General features: G+C 41.6%; 1 protein-coding gene across 1 annotated transcript in view; it reads right to left on the bottom strand.

Annotated features, from left to right (window-relative positions):
- Positions 1–16,259, bottom strand: part of spata20 (spermatogenesis associated 20) — a 43,186-nt gene that overhangs the window by 22,775 nt on the left and 4,152 nt on the right. Inside the window, exons 6-13 of the mRNA XM_034570804.1 lie at positions 15,856–16,057; positions 15,635–15,765; positions 14,479–14,583; positions 13,735–13,809; positions 11,319–11,531; positions 10,798–10,990; positions 8,764–8,932; positions 2,790–2,998 (exon numbers count right to left, since the gene is read on the bottom strand). Of these exons, the coding sequence (XP_034426695.1) occupies positions 2,790–2,998; positions 8,764–8,932; positions 10,798–10,990; positions 11,319–11,531; positions 13,735–13,809; positions 14,479–14,583; positions 15,635–15,765; positions 15,856–16,057 (1,297 nt within the window). The remainder of the gene's footprint in view (positions 1–2,789; positions 2,999–8,763; positions 8,933–10,797; positions 10,991–11,318; positions 11,532–13,734; positions 13,810–14,478; positions 14,584–15,634; positions 15,766–15,855; positions 16,058–16,259) is intronic.

A 16,259-nucleotide genomic window follows, 5' to 3' on the forward strand; every position in this document is an offset into this window, starting at 1 on the left:
TGACAAGAACATAACAATACAAAAATATATATACAAATTAGGAGAAACAATCCATTTATACCGTTGGTGTGTCAAGACCGTCAGAGAGAGAGAAGCTCGAGAGTAAAAAACAAAAAGAAACAGAAAACTGGATCCAGGTTGGAAACTTTGGACTGACAGATCAAAGTTAAATGTCTGCATGTCTACAAGGTGTCGGCTTTCAGAGCTGCCAGCAGCCGACAGCGTAAGGAGTGAACTGGCAGCCGAAGAAGGGCTGCGGTGCACGTCAAGGTCAGACCCATTTATATTTATATCCCGTCAGTGCTTTGGTACAAAAACCCTAATTTAGCCACAAACACTGAAGTAATGCAGCTTTGCCACAATAAACTACATACAGAATAAAATGAAGATAAAACAAAGAAAGTTGACCACCTGTAAATCATCATAACCATGACTGACGATACTCTATTGAATCTTTTAGAGATGCACTGAACTCCTGCTACTCTGATAAAAGTTTCTGGAGGGGCTGTGTGTGAAAAGGCAAAGGTCCAAGTCAGTTGTTGCAGACAGTTTTCTGCCAGCACCCTAGTCAAAAATCTATCTGGAGAATTCCAGAGTGGGCATGTTGATGACATTTCTAATATTTGACAGATGCAAAAATGGAAAAAAATAGAAAGATATATAAGGATGAAGAAGAGGTGCCATACATGTAGAAGACACCAAAGAAAAAACTCGAACCCGAACCTGTAGCAGTTAAAGTAAGCTGAGTTTGTGTTAGTCTGTCCCTGACACAAATGGTTATTGCTTGTTTTCCCAGATTACAGACACGAGCAGTTTAAAAAAAAAAAATCAGACCAGTCAACGTGACTGACCAGAACCCGATTACTATTGAAAACACGCAGTACTGTTATAACTTTGTGTTTTATGGGCATTGGCAGGGTGTTTACTTTTCCCTGCTAATTAGGAAGTTACGAAGACATGGCATGGCATTCATCAATATAATATCAAAGGTGCAAACAAATCTGCAATTTAAAACATGAATCTGACGTAGAGGTTTCTTAGGTTACTTCTTAAGAACAATGAAGATATTGGTTAATGAGGTCCACTGATATTACTGCAACACAAAAGCATTTCATTCTTGTAGGAAAAAGCTGCAGCAGGAAGGTTCATGACCTGTCCACTGGTTATTATAATACTACTACATCATTTAGTTGTGGGACTTTTTTTTGGTGCACATTTTCAGTTCTGCAAGATGGTGCATCTTGCAACAAAAGACAGTTTGAGGGCAACGCAAAACACAAACATACACACAAAAGAAGGGGAATGCAGTAAATGAAAAAAGTGGATGGAGTTATGATGTAAAAGAGATGAAAAGATCTAGAGGTAGATCCAGGATTTCAGATTCCCACTGTACATTGTGTGTGCAGTTTCAATCTGTCAGATGGATGGAGAGTAGGAATGGAGACAGATTTGACAGCTCTTGTGATCAAAGTAGCCGAAGATTCAGAGCATCAGTCCTTGAGTGCTTTCATGCTGGGGGAGTTCAACTGTGAGAAAGTGAGTGAAGGCGGCATGCTACTGGAGGAAGGGGAGGTCAATATACCTCTGCTGTTATCCTCGAGCTACTCATCTAGCCATCCATCCATCTATCCTTGCCTGCCTATTCCCCTGTGGCTGAACTGTAGCGATGGAGTGAAACTGGCAGCGATATTACGGCAGGTGCTTCCATCTTGTTAAGCTCTGGATTGATCAATGAGGTGAAGGATATAGGCAGTCGAGACACTAGGGATGAATGAGTGAATGAATGAAGGATTACACCCATCTGTTAGAAACAGGTTGTTCAAATAAATTACAGCCATTCATTCACGCTTCTTTTGTTCCTTTAAATCAATGGGGTCGAATTAAAGCAACGTGTTGATATTACGCGACTGTCTGCAGAGTAGCGGTAGAATTTATTCATCTGTCTGAGCCATCCATCCATCTTTGAACCCCGGCTAAGCCACAGGGGTACGCGGCTGCAGAAGTGCCGTTAATCCTTCACCTGTCCATCAATACTCCCCTGCTCCTCTCAACCAGCAGCAGTAGCATCAATACCTCACTTATTTTCTACTCGGTTTTGTCCCGGACTCAAGTATCTCGCCAATTACTGGATGGATCGAAACAAAACCTTGTACACAAATTCCTGTTGTCTAAAGGATGGAACATACTGACTCAGTGATCTTTTAACTTTTTCTCTAGCGCCACCAACAGGTTAAAGTTCTTACTTTTCCAGTGAAATGTCTCAACACCTACTCGATGAATCAAACGCCAAAGCATTTGTGCAGACATTCATTGTTCCGAGAAAATTTATATGAAAAAGCAAAGAGCGACGATGAATGACATTTGACTTTGGTCCAAAGATCCTGACAACTGTTGGAACGCTTGCCATAAAATCTGATTCAAATACATACAAGAATGTAAACTAAATACAATGATGTTCCCATCAGTAACATTCTGCAAAAAAATCAATCTTTAAAATTTCTGGATCAATTCGAAATTGCATGAGGTAAGAAAAGTGATCCCTATTGGATTTGAATGTCTCTCTCACCCCCGCAGCCCAGAGTGTGGCATGTATTGTGCCTCATCACATGGCTGGCATTGGAAATGTGGTGTTGTTGTGTTGAAGGCTTGGAAGTGACAAATATGTGCAGTCTCATCTGAGGCAAAATTTCATTACCTTGGTAATTAATCTCATTAGCGTCAAGGGATAATAAAGATGTAAGATGGAGCCTGCTGATATGGGGTGACGGATGAGAATTTGTATCCCTCACCCTCTTTGAGTTGCAGCAGCACGGTGCTGTCGCTGGGATCGCTGCAGAAGAAGCCTCCTCCCACCTCATCCCAGAACAGCGTGTCCTGCCGGAGCTGCAGCTCCTCGGCCCACTGCAGCCACTCTGTCTGCAGCGTGGCCTCGTACAGGTCCAACAAGCCACAAATGATGAAAGCATAGTCATCCAGGAAGCCGGAGATGGGTGGAGAGCTAAAGAATAGGAACAAAATAAGAGAAATAGGAAAAAAAAGCAAGATTAGGAACATTTTTCATAAATGATCAATCAATAGATGAATGTGAGGTATGGTGAGATTGGTGACTGTTGGTGAACTGATAAAGCCTCTCATCTTTTGTATACCAAAGGCTTGTATACTGGCTTTAAAAAAGATCAAGCTATGTTCTTTTCCCCATCAGCCCAGTATAGAAACCCAGAAGAATAGACTATAAAGTGAGACTAGAAAAAGCCTGAAGGAATTATTTGGGACAGTACAGAGCTACAGTGTGATATACAGAGAACACTGAGTGTGTAATCTCTCCCTGAAGCATTTTTCTCTGTGTGAAGTTACCCTTGTGCACAAACACAACTGTGAACACACGCTTTGAAGTTTCAAGTGATGCAGGACAGTAATTAGTCAAATCTGACTGCAGTTACGCCACCCCACCTCCCTCTGCCATCAGTGTTCCACCTCTTCCTTCAACTGTCTCACCACAGAATGCTTTCTTCTAACTTTTGCAACCTTTTTTTGTTTAAACTTTTACCAAAAATCACATTTTCATTTGAACTTGCTGAATTCCACTTTGAAGTCTGCTCGACACCTGGAGTTTCTAAACCAATATGTCTCATTCCCTGGTGTGTATTGGATTTATCATGTGCAGAACTGACAAGTGCCCTTCCCAATGTCCTGACATTATACAGCATAACCAATAAACTCAGCACAAACTCAACTTTGAAACAAGTTTCTAAGCTCGGATGTTCTCTCCTCCAACAAAGCTGCAGACCAACCCCCCCCCCCCAGTTCCTACGTAGCACCTCTATCTAGGTAAGTGCAGGGGGACGGACGGTGACAGGAACCCAGATATAGGGTTGTGTCAGGCCAGGCTGGTGGTCAAGAGGCGGGGAAGAATTGAGGAGATGAAATGCATGAGGAGGGCAAGGGGACATCAAGAGTAATATCTAGGCCTATCTGACCCAGACAGAGTGGTAGCAGACTCAGAAGTAGGAAGGGGATGGCCTGCACTGTTACACAAGACAGGACGTTGTGCTACAACTTCCAACACCTTTCTTTTCCTACTTATGAACTTTGAGTAACCAGCGTCCAACTATCATCAAACAAAACACTGAACTGAGAGATAACAATGAGGCGCGCTGCTCTCGAGAACCAACAGTTCCAAACCTGCTAGAGGCCTTGCACCGTCCTTGTTTCTCTGAAATCAGAACTACTTTCAGGTTTCCATTGTGCCTCCCGCATTTTTTCTCCTCGTCTACGCACACTGGTCAGGGCTAGAATAATACCTCACGGACGCTCAGCCCTTGAAATCTCAAGCCTGAAAATGTTAGGCCTCATTGTTGAAGTATTTTCTTTTGTAACACCAAAAGATCCAACTTGAACCTATCACCTCTGATAGAGCTAGAATTTTACCTTTGTGACAATTGTCAAAGCAATTTTCAGAGTGTGCGTCACCTTCTCGGCCTCATTCTGGTCTGTCAACCCATTATGTGCTGATTACTGCCCCCTCAAGTGGCTGTAGAGGAGAAAACACCCAGCCAAGGACAAACTGAGGCAGACTTCTTCTGTGTAAGTGTTTTTTTCAACTCGTATGTTTGTACTATAACAAGAAAAGAAAGTAAAGGAAGAGGAGGAACTGGTTGGTTTGGTTAACTTTCCCTCCTCTGATAGAGAGCAGCCATTTCCCTAAGCTTTTTAATGGGAAACCTCTCGGGCCTGTCTCGCACACAGTGGACAGAGGCCGTCCTAAACGATGCTAGAGGAACACCAACATTCTCACAACTCATCCTGCAGGGAACATAAATGTCTGTACTAAAATTTTATCGCAGTCCACCACAGAGTTGTCCACCCCAGCCTTGTATCATTCCTATAATACCCCTGTACTCACCAAAGTAATTGCTGACATTTGACAACACAGCAGTTTAACTACAATCAGGCCAGACAGGGAAGCAAACTGCTTATTTGAAAGTAAAAGCTAAGTGTGTCTGAAATGCCAGTAATAATCTCCTTAAAGAGGAAAACTATGATCAGTGCTAAGAGTACACATTTTAATCTATATTCTGACCAGGCAGCATGAAGACTGCGGGTGGGAGGCTCACTACTTGAGGGCAGGATTACAGTGAGGGAGCAAAACATAATCACGCATCAACGAATCAAGACAGTACCTGTTAGTGTATTAATGCTTGCTCTCTATCTATCTATCTATCTATCTATCTATCTATCTATCTATCTATCTATCTATCTATCTATCCATCTATCCATCTATTCATCTATCAAACACATGTCTCATGAACCCTTCATCTTATTAGCTTCACACTTGGCATATGTATTGTTAAGGGCCAAAGAAACGGCAGTGAGTTTGATATTGGTAATAACTATAAACTGTAAATACACAGGCGACCAGTGCTCTGTATTGGCGGTGGCTAGGTCACATCAACATAAGTGATGTTGTCGATCATTACACTAGCGCTTTAATAACAGCAGGCCTTTTTTCAGAATGACAAATTACTTTCCAGGCCGGGGTTCTGCGTAGACTCAGTCTATTTTCAGTGAACTTTGAATAAACAGGTGAACAACTCTATGTGCAGCAGCGGTGGTGCAGCTTCAGGGTTCTGTGGACCGAGTCTAGTAGTCGCCCAAAACACACCAAGTTGCTCACACATAGCAGTCCTCTAAATATGTGTGATTCTTTTATCCACATTTATGCATTATTCTCCTGGGCATTGGTGACAATGTCACAATGTTAAAGACAAATAAAATATTCCTGTATAAAGCCTTTTTGTCTAGAAATGCCTCAAAATGTATTGTCACGCACTATCCATCCTAACAAGCTTCGTGGAAATCTGTTCAGAAATATTTACTTTATCTTGCTGACAAACAAACCAACCAACAAACGTACAGGGTTGAAAACATATAACCTCCTTAGTGGAGGTGAAGAAATGTTATTCCATGATTTATGACCTTTCCAAACAAGTTTACTTTACTTAATATCATGACTTTTCCAGGTTTCACAGTCGTGGGATCCTTGAGTACTTTAGATTAAAGCTGAATGTGTTAAAAAGACAGTTGATCTTTGTTTTATCCTTTTAATATCTAAAGCTTTTGTTTTTGTTTTTTAAATTAGCATTTTCCGGTGACGCTTCACATTTATTGCACGATTTAACTACAAAATTAGCAACTTAGGCATTCAACTTTAGGTCCCATCAGGTTCACTCTGCATTATGATTTTTAAATCAGTAACACTTTCTACTCTTGACTCTTCTCCCACACTAACACACTCCTGGCCCAGACCTCATCACTCAATCACAGCTTGTTTCCCCCCTCCTGAGGATACCCCTTCTTTCACAGGACGACACGTTATCAGGCTGAGGTGACTCCAGCCACATGAACGACAACCTGACACAAGACCTCAAGAGGGCCTCACTGACACACAAACACAAAAATGTAAAAAAAAAAAAGCCTTTTGAAAATTCCCCACAGCCTTTTTTCGATCACACCTTTATAATAGTGCCTGTTTAATGAGTCGTTTCCATGAGAAGAAAGATAAAAACGCCTTGTCAGTCTACCGTATAACAGTATTATTACAATAATAGCTTCATAATGGTTCTCATGCACCAGCTACTTCACTCCCCCCTTTAATAAGCCACAGAGGGAGAGACCTATTGGCATTATATGGGTTACATTACCACTTTGAATACCATCTTTTCTACAACTGCAGTGACCTTTATGTAAGAGAATCATTTAATATGCTTGCCTTTGCTACAGAATGTACTGTACATGGTGCTTTCCCATAAGAGAGAAAGAGTAAAGATGCCCATATAAATTCCCCCATTAATCATTGTAGCTGGTGTTTGTTTTTCTATAACAATCTGCAGACCCTTGGTGTTTTTCACACATTCCCGTGTTTCTCATCTGATGGCTCTTTGTGCACCAAGCAATATGGTGACGCCTCATACTTTATCTTATTCTTTCTGATCACTGAATCTCTTTTCTCTGCTGAAGACCACAGGACACACTCCAAAGGCAGTGTTATGACTGACTTCTTTTTTGTTGTGTTAAAATTTCAGCGTGAGGAAGGGAGGTGTAATAAAAAAGTAAGCTTGATAAACCATTAGAATACAAGGGGCTCAATTGTTTAATTGAATAAATCATATTTTCTGGCAATTACTGCCATTAGTCTTAGTATTAGACATGTTCTGTCATTACCATGAACAAGGGCACTAGTCCAATAAAAAGAGTAATAACAATAATATATGCTATCGTTTTTGTTAAGAGGTGCAACTGTTTAATCTTTAACATAGACAAATAACCTCAGGGCTGAGAGCCCCACGCACGGCAAAGAAGTTTTTAAATATATAAAGTGTAACGTCAGCCACGAGGGGTCTCTAAATCAAAACATTAACAAAAGATTGCATTTGATGACATCATGAAGCACAGTGGGAAAATGGGAGTTATCTTCACCACCATCAATGATGCCAATTGATGGATTATGAATGAAGGTAACAGTTTGGGAAAAACCTTTTGCTCTTTTGTTTAAAATGTATAAGACATGTGTGGTTGTAGTATCTAGCACGGATAAACAATCAATACTCATTGACTAAGTAATCTCTGTGAAACAGACTGCATGTGACCAAATCAAGTTGGAATGAGTGAACAGCCTCAGTGTTCTCAGGTCTCCCCTCTGCTGCCTGGAGACACTGGTAGGACTCTTAACCACACAGTGCCAGGTGAGGGCCACAGACAAATCTATGGCATCAGCTCCTCAACACTTCCACAGCCAATTAACCCAGTTAGTCTCAGCACCGACCATTTCTCCCGGTAAACTAGTCCACGGCCCATATGTGCCTGGCATGACAGAGTGATTTACCAATGTATGGAAACTAAACCAGGCTCTGGAAAAGGGCCTTGGTAAGCATTCTCGGTGCTGACACCCTCCTGAATTTGGACAATTATGAATGAGACAAAGACTGTAGAACCAGGACAGTGTTTAAGTACGAGTGTGTGTCTGTATCAGGCGAACGTTTAAACAAGTGCATTTCATCATGTGTTTTGTGGGACTCCTGGCATATTATTCTGCTGATTCAGTGGCATTTCACACTCACTCCCTCACAGTAACTAGGGCACAGGGCTGGTCAACAGAACAAGGACACTTGGACAATCAACAGCAGACAGTACATTCTTAGGGATGAGATTTTGGGGCCAAAGGTGTTCGGGTTTCCATTCCTAGTTTGACCGATCACTTTTGAACAGGCTTTGGTTAGAGCACAAACATTTCTGCTGGACAAACCTATTTCCTTGGCAACGTTCAAACAAGACTAAACTAAAACTAAGTTAAATAAATCTAGATTTTGAGTCTCCATAATTGATCAGAAGGCTACAGTCATGTGCTTTTAAATAAACTGCAAGTATTCAAAGTAAAAGTAAGAAAGGAAGTGATACACAGTGCACAGGATTCAATTCCCTGTGAGCAATGTGAAAAAAGGTTCTGAATCAGATACGTTTTACTGCTTTGTCCCAGGCAAACAAACAGCAGCTACATTTTCTGATTAGTAAGTCGAACAGGGAAATATATCTGGGTGTCTAACTTATTCTCTCATGTGCTGTGGCACCGTGTAATGCGTTAACAGTAGATTCCGTAAGTCACCAGAAGTTATTATGACTTGTTAATATATTCAAGTGACTTTAATTCTAACTGCTTTTCATCTTCTCTATATACAATGCATGTATATACAGAAACCCGGCTCTTACATCTGTTGCACCTCCATCTGGTCTCCGCGGTAACAGGTTCGGAGGATGGTCTGCCGTTCAGCATCCCACAGGTGGTCCTTGAGGAAATAGCCGGCCTGCGCTGCCCTCTCCAGCAGGGCCTTGTCCCCCAGCACAGCTCCGACACGAGCGTAGGCCGACAGCATCAGGCCTGAAGAGAAAGAAACGGTAGAGATGGTCATTGGTGGTTGTGGTGAATTGACTTTCTCAGCTAAAGACAACATGTCCTCTCCAATGAATGTGAAGCCACAACTCACTCTTTGAACTTTCCTTGTTCTCACTCTTTCCTGCTCTCTTCCCTCTCTACATCCCTGCTCTCCTCTTTCATGTAGCGTATCAAAGCCAGGCGAGTGCACAGCCCGGGCTTCAAAGTGCTGCAGCCGAGGACAGGTGATTAATGGAGGTGTTTCTTCATTAGAGAGGAGAGGGGGAGTCTTGTTTCTAATTGGAAAGTTCTCGGGATCGCAGAGCCTCATTAGCTCACTAACACACCGTGTCTTGAGACATCAGGCTTGGGAGAAAGATTTGTTGGTGTGTGTGTGTGTGTGTGTGTGTGTGTGTGTGTGTGTGTGTGTGTGTGTGTGTGTGTGTGTGTGTGTGTGTGTGTGTGTGTGTGTGTGTGTATGTCTATATATGTGTAATGGGCTCTCTGTTCTTTTATGTAGCCATATGCTGGACAATGTGAGATTGTCCACATTGACATCACATGATGATAAATGTGTGTAATGATCTTTGGATGTCATCAGTGAGTTTATGACAGCTTTTACTTTTAGCTCTTCCACAGAGGTTATGTTTTGGTTTGATTGTCAGCAGGATTTCACAAACACTCTTCAACAGATCTCCATTAAAATGTTGTGGATGGGTGGGGCATGACCCAAGGAAGAACCCATTAAATGTTGGTGCAGATCCAGATCAGGGGGCGAAATCCAGGATTTTTTGTTCGCTTACTTTAACATTGCGAGACCGGGTGTTTTGTAACATTTGTGGATTTCTCAGAGAATAATTTGTGGATCTTGATGAAACAAACAGGCATTTTTACGTGACCGATATTTATGAGTGTGAATAATTTGATCCAGATCTAGTGAATTCAAATCTGGTTTTATAAGAGGAATATTGGGCCTTGGCAGACGTATGCACTCCACTGAGTGCCATTCTAGTTGTTTTTCGAAACCGCCACATTTGGTGGAGTCAACAACGCTTTGTTCAGATTTAGTGCATTTTCACACCTAGTTGTGTAGTTTGCTGACACAGGTCCAAGTCAGTTGATGAGTTTGTGGACGTGGAGCTTTGTTCCCTTTGGGTTTGTTTCTTTTCACACAGAGAAAAATCCAAGCAAACCGAATCGCATCACAGCAAACAATTTGAGAGCTTAAAACTACATTTATGGTCAGATGTGTTTGTCGTGGGAGCAAGGCAGTTAATACAAGATGTTTCCTTGTTCCTAGTCCAAGTGAGTACAAATGTGAGGACACAGACAGCAGTGCAGGTAAACACTACATTAGACACTGTGCTTGTTTAGTTACACTAAATATTTACTGTACTGTTATTGGTATTGTTGAGTATACTTCACCTTGCACATCCAAAAATGAACTAAAATATTTGAAATTGTTAAATAAGTTTGTTCTAGATATAAAATAATTTTAATCATGTTCATTATATTTTAATGTTAATATTATATTCATATATTTTATTTGTGATGTTGAGACATTTTTGCAAAAAACAAATGATGAGGTCAGTCGTCTACATGCTCCCCATGTGTATGTGTGTGTATGTCATAGAGACAGTAAATGTGGAAACTTTGTTTCAGCTCATCTTCATGTCCCTTTATCATTACACAGATATGGGAAGTGATATTATTATACCACTGTCTGATTAGAAAAGGGGATAATTTTGTCTCTTTCATTCATCACAAGTGGATTGATGATACCAGAAGAAACTAAAACTTCATCAACAATATACTGAAGAAAAAAATCTTCTCCCCGAACTAACAGAGTGTAAACCTGTCGAGACATCTACCATTCCAGGAGGCTAACATCTTGGTGTCCAGATGTGGGCGTGGCCGACTGGTCCTCACTTCTGCCATCTTGGCTCTGGCAGCAGCCAGGAGCTCGTTCACCTTCTCGACACTGATGCCAAAGCGAGCAGACGTCAACTCCACGGAATAACGCACGATCAGCACATTCTGACCTTCCAGCTCCCCGTGGGGGTCCTGGCAACGCACAGCAGAGGAGAAGAGAGGGCGTTCAACAGAGATGAACTCATAATGACTGCAACAGCTGCCATGTTAATGCCTTAATCGACCCACTTTAACTCCTTCAAATGCAGTGTGAACTAAATAAAACAAGTGATCCAGCTTTATGCCTTATGTTCGTGCACTTTCATGTAAAGACTCTTCTCTTTCTCATTTATCTGATCATGCAATAACATATCTTTCCATCCATCCATCCATCTTTTCATTTTTTAATCCAGGCAAAGTTTGCAGAGGCTACATGTGGGTTAGAGTTAATATATCAAATAACAATGAAAATGAAAAGTACCTGTTCTGCAGCAACGTTGCCCTGCTCCTTGACCCCATAGTGGTGCATGAAGATGTCTGCCTGAGTGACAGGTTCACTGGCGCCTTCCACCACGTCTGGCAGCAGCTCCCGAACCTCTGAGGCTGTCCAGACACAGAAAGCCCCCTCTCGCTTTTTTGTCCCCCCCGAAGATGGGACAGAGTCTGCATCCTCAGCACTGTAGAAGCCCCCGGACTAATAAAGCAAGCAGACAGCAATGAAGGAGGGGGAAGGAGAGCGAAAGCTGCTATTTAATGGCAAGTGGCAGAAAAATACAGAAAAAAGAGGCCCTTCGACAGAGGCCATTTCTGAAAGAACATCCAACGTGTGTTGACAAGTTACTACAGATCTGCTCTGTTGGATCTCTAGGATTCCTCCATTATAATAACTAAATGTCAAAAATGTAGTGTTAAAATCAGGAGCAAGGATTTGTTAGAAATACATGAAGACTTTTACAACTGAAAGCAAAGAAATAAAAAAAACTGCAGAAAGGTTTACTGGAGCAATTTAGACAAATCTGGATGCTTGAAAGAAAGATAAATAAATATATTATGTGTTCGAGACTGCTCACCCCAGTAATGAGCATAGCCTGTTGAAAAAGAAATGAGAAATACTGGCATGCAGTTGTATGCCTCCGCCAACTAGTTTCATTCTACAAATATTTTTTTACATCATCATATGAGGTCACCGTGACCTATGACTCTTAGAGTCTTAATTACAGCTATTCTAAATTGGAAGATATTCCCTGAAGGCAGACATGAGATATCATGATGAATAGGGCAACAACATGCTTTGTGGGGCCGCAATGACCTTGACCTCCGACCTTTGAAAACCCAAATCTAATCAGGTAACCTGTGAGTCTCAGTGAACATTCGTGCTAAATTTGAAAGGATTCTCTTGAGATGTTCTTAAGATAACGACAGGTCAAATACAACCACAAAAGTACATAGTTTGAAAATGGAAGCTGAAGAATGAGGCCCCAAACATTACTTAATCACGGGGATTACCTTATCTGGAGCAACAATCATATAATTGTGAAATTGTAATGGGGAAAACTGACTGCACTGAATTAAACATCACCTTTCAAGGTCTAACTCCTGAACCATATACAGTATTTATGTAAACCCTGAGAGAGCTGTAGTGGTTGTTATTTAAAGTACTGAAATATTTCAACAGTTATCAGTGATGAAAACTGGCAGTAGGATCCGAGCCGTCTCTGCACAAAGAAAGCATGGGAGTCTACAGTAAATTACCTTTGCTGCATTAATTCATTAATGTATAATTACATAATAAATCTCGGGGCATATAATGATTACAAGGAGTGCAGTTTTAATTGTGTGCCCCGTTCGCTGTTATCGACTCATTAATCAAAAGGAAAAAAAGGGGTTGACCCTCAGAGGAGGGCAAGGGTTGAAGAGGCTATTTGTCAACGTGGGTTCCCCTGGAGGATGTATCAACAAGGTGCACGCACACAAACACACACAACTCGCACAGTTGTTATTATTTCCTGATGGGATTTACAGCTAATGTTTGTGTTTTGTGGGCAGCGAAAATACAGTGTCACAGCAAGCCAGTTTATATTCCTCTATTTTTTAATGGCTTTCCTTTGCCAACATGCATCCCTACACACTGCATTAACCCTAACCCACATCCTAACACCAAACCGAACATAACCTGACTTCCATTCTGTCTTCTTAACCCATTTAGACATGGTGTTACATGTGCGTGTATACACCTTTAGGACCGGGTACAATGTTCCCACGCTTCTCCCTCCGAGCCAGATTTGCTTGTTTTATATGATGTCATTGTTTTCAAACCATTTGACATCATGATTCACTGAAATACTCACAGGAAATTAGAAACCGATTATGGAAAATGCAGTAGGAAATGAAATCTGTTTTTCAGATGCCCTTACCCAGCAGAAGAGTTTTAAAAGTAGTGTTTCAGACAATGGCTGATGATCTCAGCGACGGGAGCAATATTGAAATAGATTACAGCAGCGTTTCATTGATGAAAACTACGATGAGTTGTTGGAGTTTGCTGGCGTCATTGTGGATGATCACTTTTGGGAAAAGGCAAACGATTCACATCAAAAACTAAAAGCTTAAGCGATCAAATGTTTTTCATTTCATGTCTCGATGTGCTTCAGACTGAAAGATTCCGATTTTTGTAAACGTGGGCAATTCTGTCATCTCTTCAGAAAACCCTCAGGTTTAAGGTGGTTGTTTTTTAGTCTTTCTTTATTCCGCGCCTTAGGTATGAATGGGTTAAAGCTTGCTTTGGATTGCACTATTTCCATTGCCTCTGTGCCTTAGTAAGGACACATGATCCCTGGAAGATCAGTAAGACAACACAAGCACACACAAAGAAAGTGGTAACAAGGCAGGAGATGATTCACCTTGTCGCTCAGGTCTCTGGAGACGTAGAGCAGGATGTCCTGAGCCACATCTGCAAAGAGCTGCTCGCCTGATACCTGAAACACCAGAAATACACAAGCACGCACCTGCTTAGAGCCACGATTCAACCTTAATGCAACCTTAAAGATAGCAACACGTGATTTATGTCCAGGATCTTACCTGCAGCATTCAACAAGAGTGCAGACGAGGCTTCTACAGCCTCATTTAACACAAGAGTATGTGTGGGTCTGTATTGGAGTTTGTGTCCTAATTAGCTTTTTGCATCTCAGTCTATATCCACTGTGAAACACAGGCCAGCCCGTCCTACACTGAAAAAAATAAAAACAACGACATTCTGATGACTCGGTTTGTTGTTGCATCCTAATTCACCGCTGTCCGCTGCAGTGGGAGGTCATTATAATTTAATCTATTTGCTCTCTTTTTTCAAATGTGTTTTTCTGTGGAAACTGGTTGAATGGAAAGAAAAGATCAACAACTACCCAAATGTGCTGTTTGTGTGCAACAGCAACTTCACTGTGATTATGAGAGGACCGGAATGTTTGCCAAGTCGCTCACCAATGGTTTTTGCTGACTGGGTAATATGATGATAAATTACTAGGATAAAAGAGATACAGAATGATGGAGGAATAATTGCCCTGTCAGATAGGCAAAGAACACACACACACACACACACACACACACACACACACACACACACACACACACACACACACACACACACACACCTGGGAGGCAGTTATGTAGGCTACAGCCAGCTGAGCTTGGTCGTACAACATCTTTTCGAAGTGCGGAACATGCCAGGAGGAATCAGTGGAGTAACGATGAAAACCCTGAGAGAGAGGGACATATACAGAGCATTGAAAGCGATACAGTATTTACCTTCCTTTAGTTGCACAGTTGATCTGGAAACAACCTTCTCATCTGTCATGCAACATAAGCAAATCTAACCTGAAATAAAAAAAATTGAAGACTAAAGTTCATGTTAATGGTAATAGAAAGACTAATACAGTTCACATGTTGGTTTCTGTCAGTGTGTCTGTAAATGAAGTAACTTGCGCTGCAAGAAATAATTACTCTTGATTATCAATAATATTGATTAGTGTGACGGTCGTTTTCTTTATTACTCGATTCATCAAATGGTCAATAAAATGTCAGAAAACTGTGAAAAATTGACATTATAACTTCTCAAAGCCAAAAACATTGCTCTAAAACTGTGTTGTTTTATCTTGCTGACATCCATCTGGAACACGTGACGGAGTAAAGTGGCAACTTCTCACACTGAAGAAGCTGGAACCAGAAACAATTTGACTTTTCTAATTAAAGAAATCACTGAAATGCTTATAATTGATCAATATAAAAGTTACAGTTAATCTTCTGTTGACTGATAAATCAACTAATAGTGAGAGTCACTGTAGAACAAAATGTGTGAAACATAGACTGTGAATAAAGATAGACAACATGACAGCATCCAGAAAGTGAAGCCAAATCTATCTCCATCACCCCCTGGTGGCTGGCTGCAATAACAGTCACAACCCCTGCCTCCTTCATGTTAGTGGATGGGACATGGATCAAATTAAAATGTCAAAGTACACGACAAATATATTTTTCTTAAATAATGTCCTTTTTAGAATTTCTCATCACATTGATGTGTATTCACATGATCATTCTCTGATATGTTTGGTTTGAATTTGATGCTTTAAAAATCGGGTGAAACGTAATGATTGACATCTGAGACTGACTCGCGACTGCTCAGGTGTGTGTATCAGCGTGATTCTGGCGTTAAATGTGAAAGATGGCAGTGTTTGTATATAGGATATTTATGCATATGTGGAGGAAATGGAGATGCTTGGTCTGTCTTTATATACAATCGATGGTGAGAACCTGTGCCACGTGGTCATGGATGCCTCCCAGCGCCATCATGCGGAGCGTGTGCAAGGCCATCTGAAGAGCCTCAACCCCTTCTGACGTGGAGCGGTTCACAGACCAGTAACTCATGAGGAACATCAGATTCACTACGGAGTGAGAAAGAGAGATGGGAAAAGAGTGAGGTATGGGGGAGCAGAAGCGAGCGGGGTGAACACTAAGAGTTTTTTCACGTCTACCTGGTTTCGGGAACTTGGGAGCATCTCTGAAGCCTCCGTACTCCTCCTCGTAAGAATGGGCCAACTGCTGGAAGCAGCGGGTAGCAGCATCTGGGGCCAGAGGTGGACTCTCCCCGGGGTTCGCAGCCACGGCGGTGCCTTTCTTTAGAGCTTCAAGGATCCTCTCCCCGCTGGACTCCAAAGCAGGACGGTTATTCCGCCACTGAGGAACATAAGTCATACGTGCCAAATGTAGAGATAACAGAGAGGATGCACACGGCTGAGAACTATTTAACAACTGGAAGTAGAAAAAGAAATAACACTGACACTGAGGACGTCATAAACATGAACACACTTTAAGATGATGATTTGGATAGTTTCACTTTGTCCTCCTCTGCTGCTGCTGCTGCTGCATTGCCCCCTCC

Source organism: Hippoglossus hippoglossus, chromosome 19, assembly GCF_009819705.1.
Source record: "Hippoglossus hippoglossus isolate fHipHip1 chromosome 19, fHipHip1.pri, whole genome shotgun sequence".
NCBI classification, from domain to species: Eukaryota; Metazoa; Chordata; class Actinopteri; order Pleuronectiformes; family Pleuronectidae; genus Hippoglossus; species Hippoglossus hippoglossus.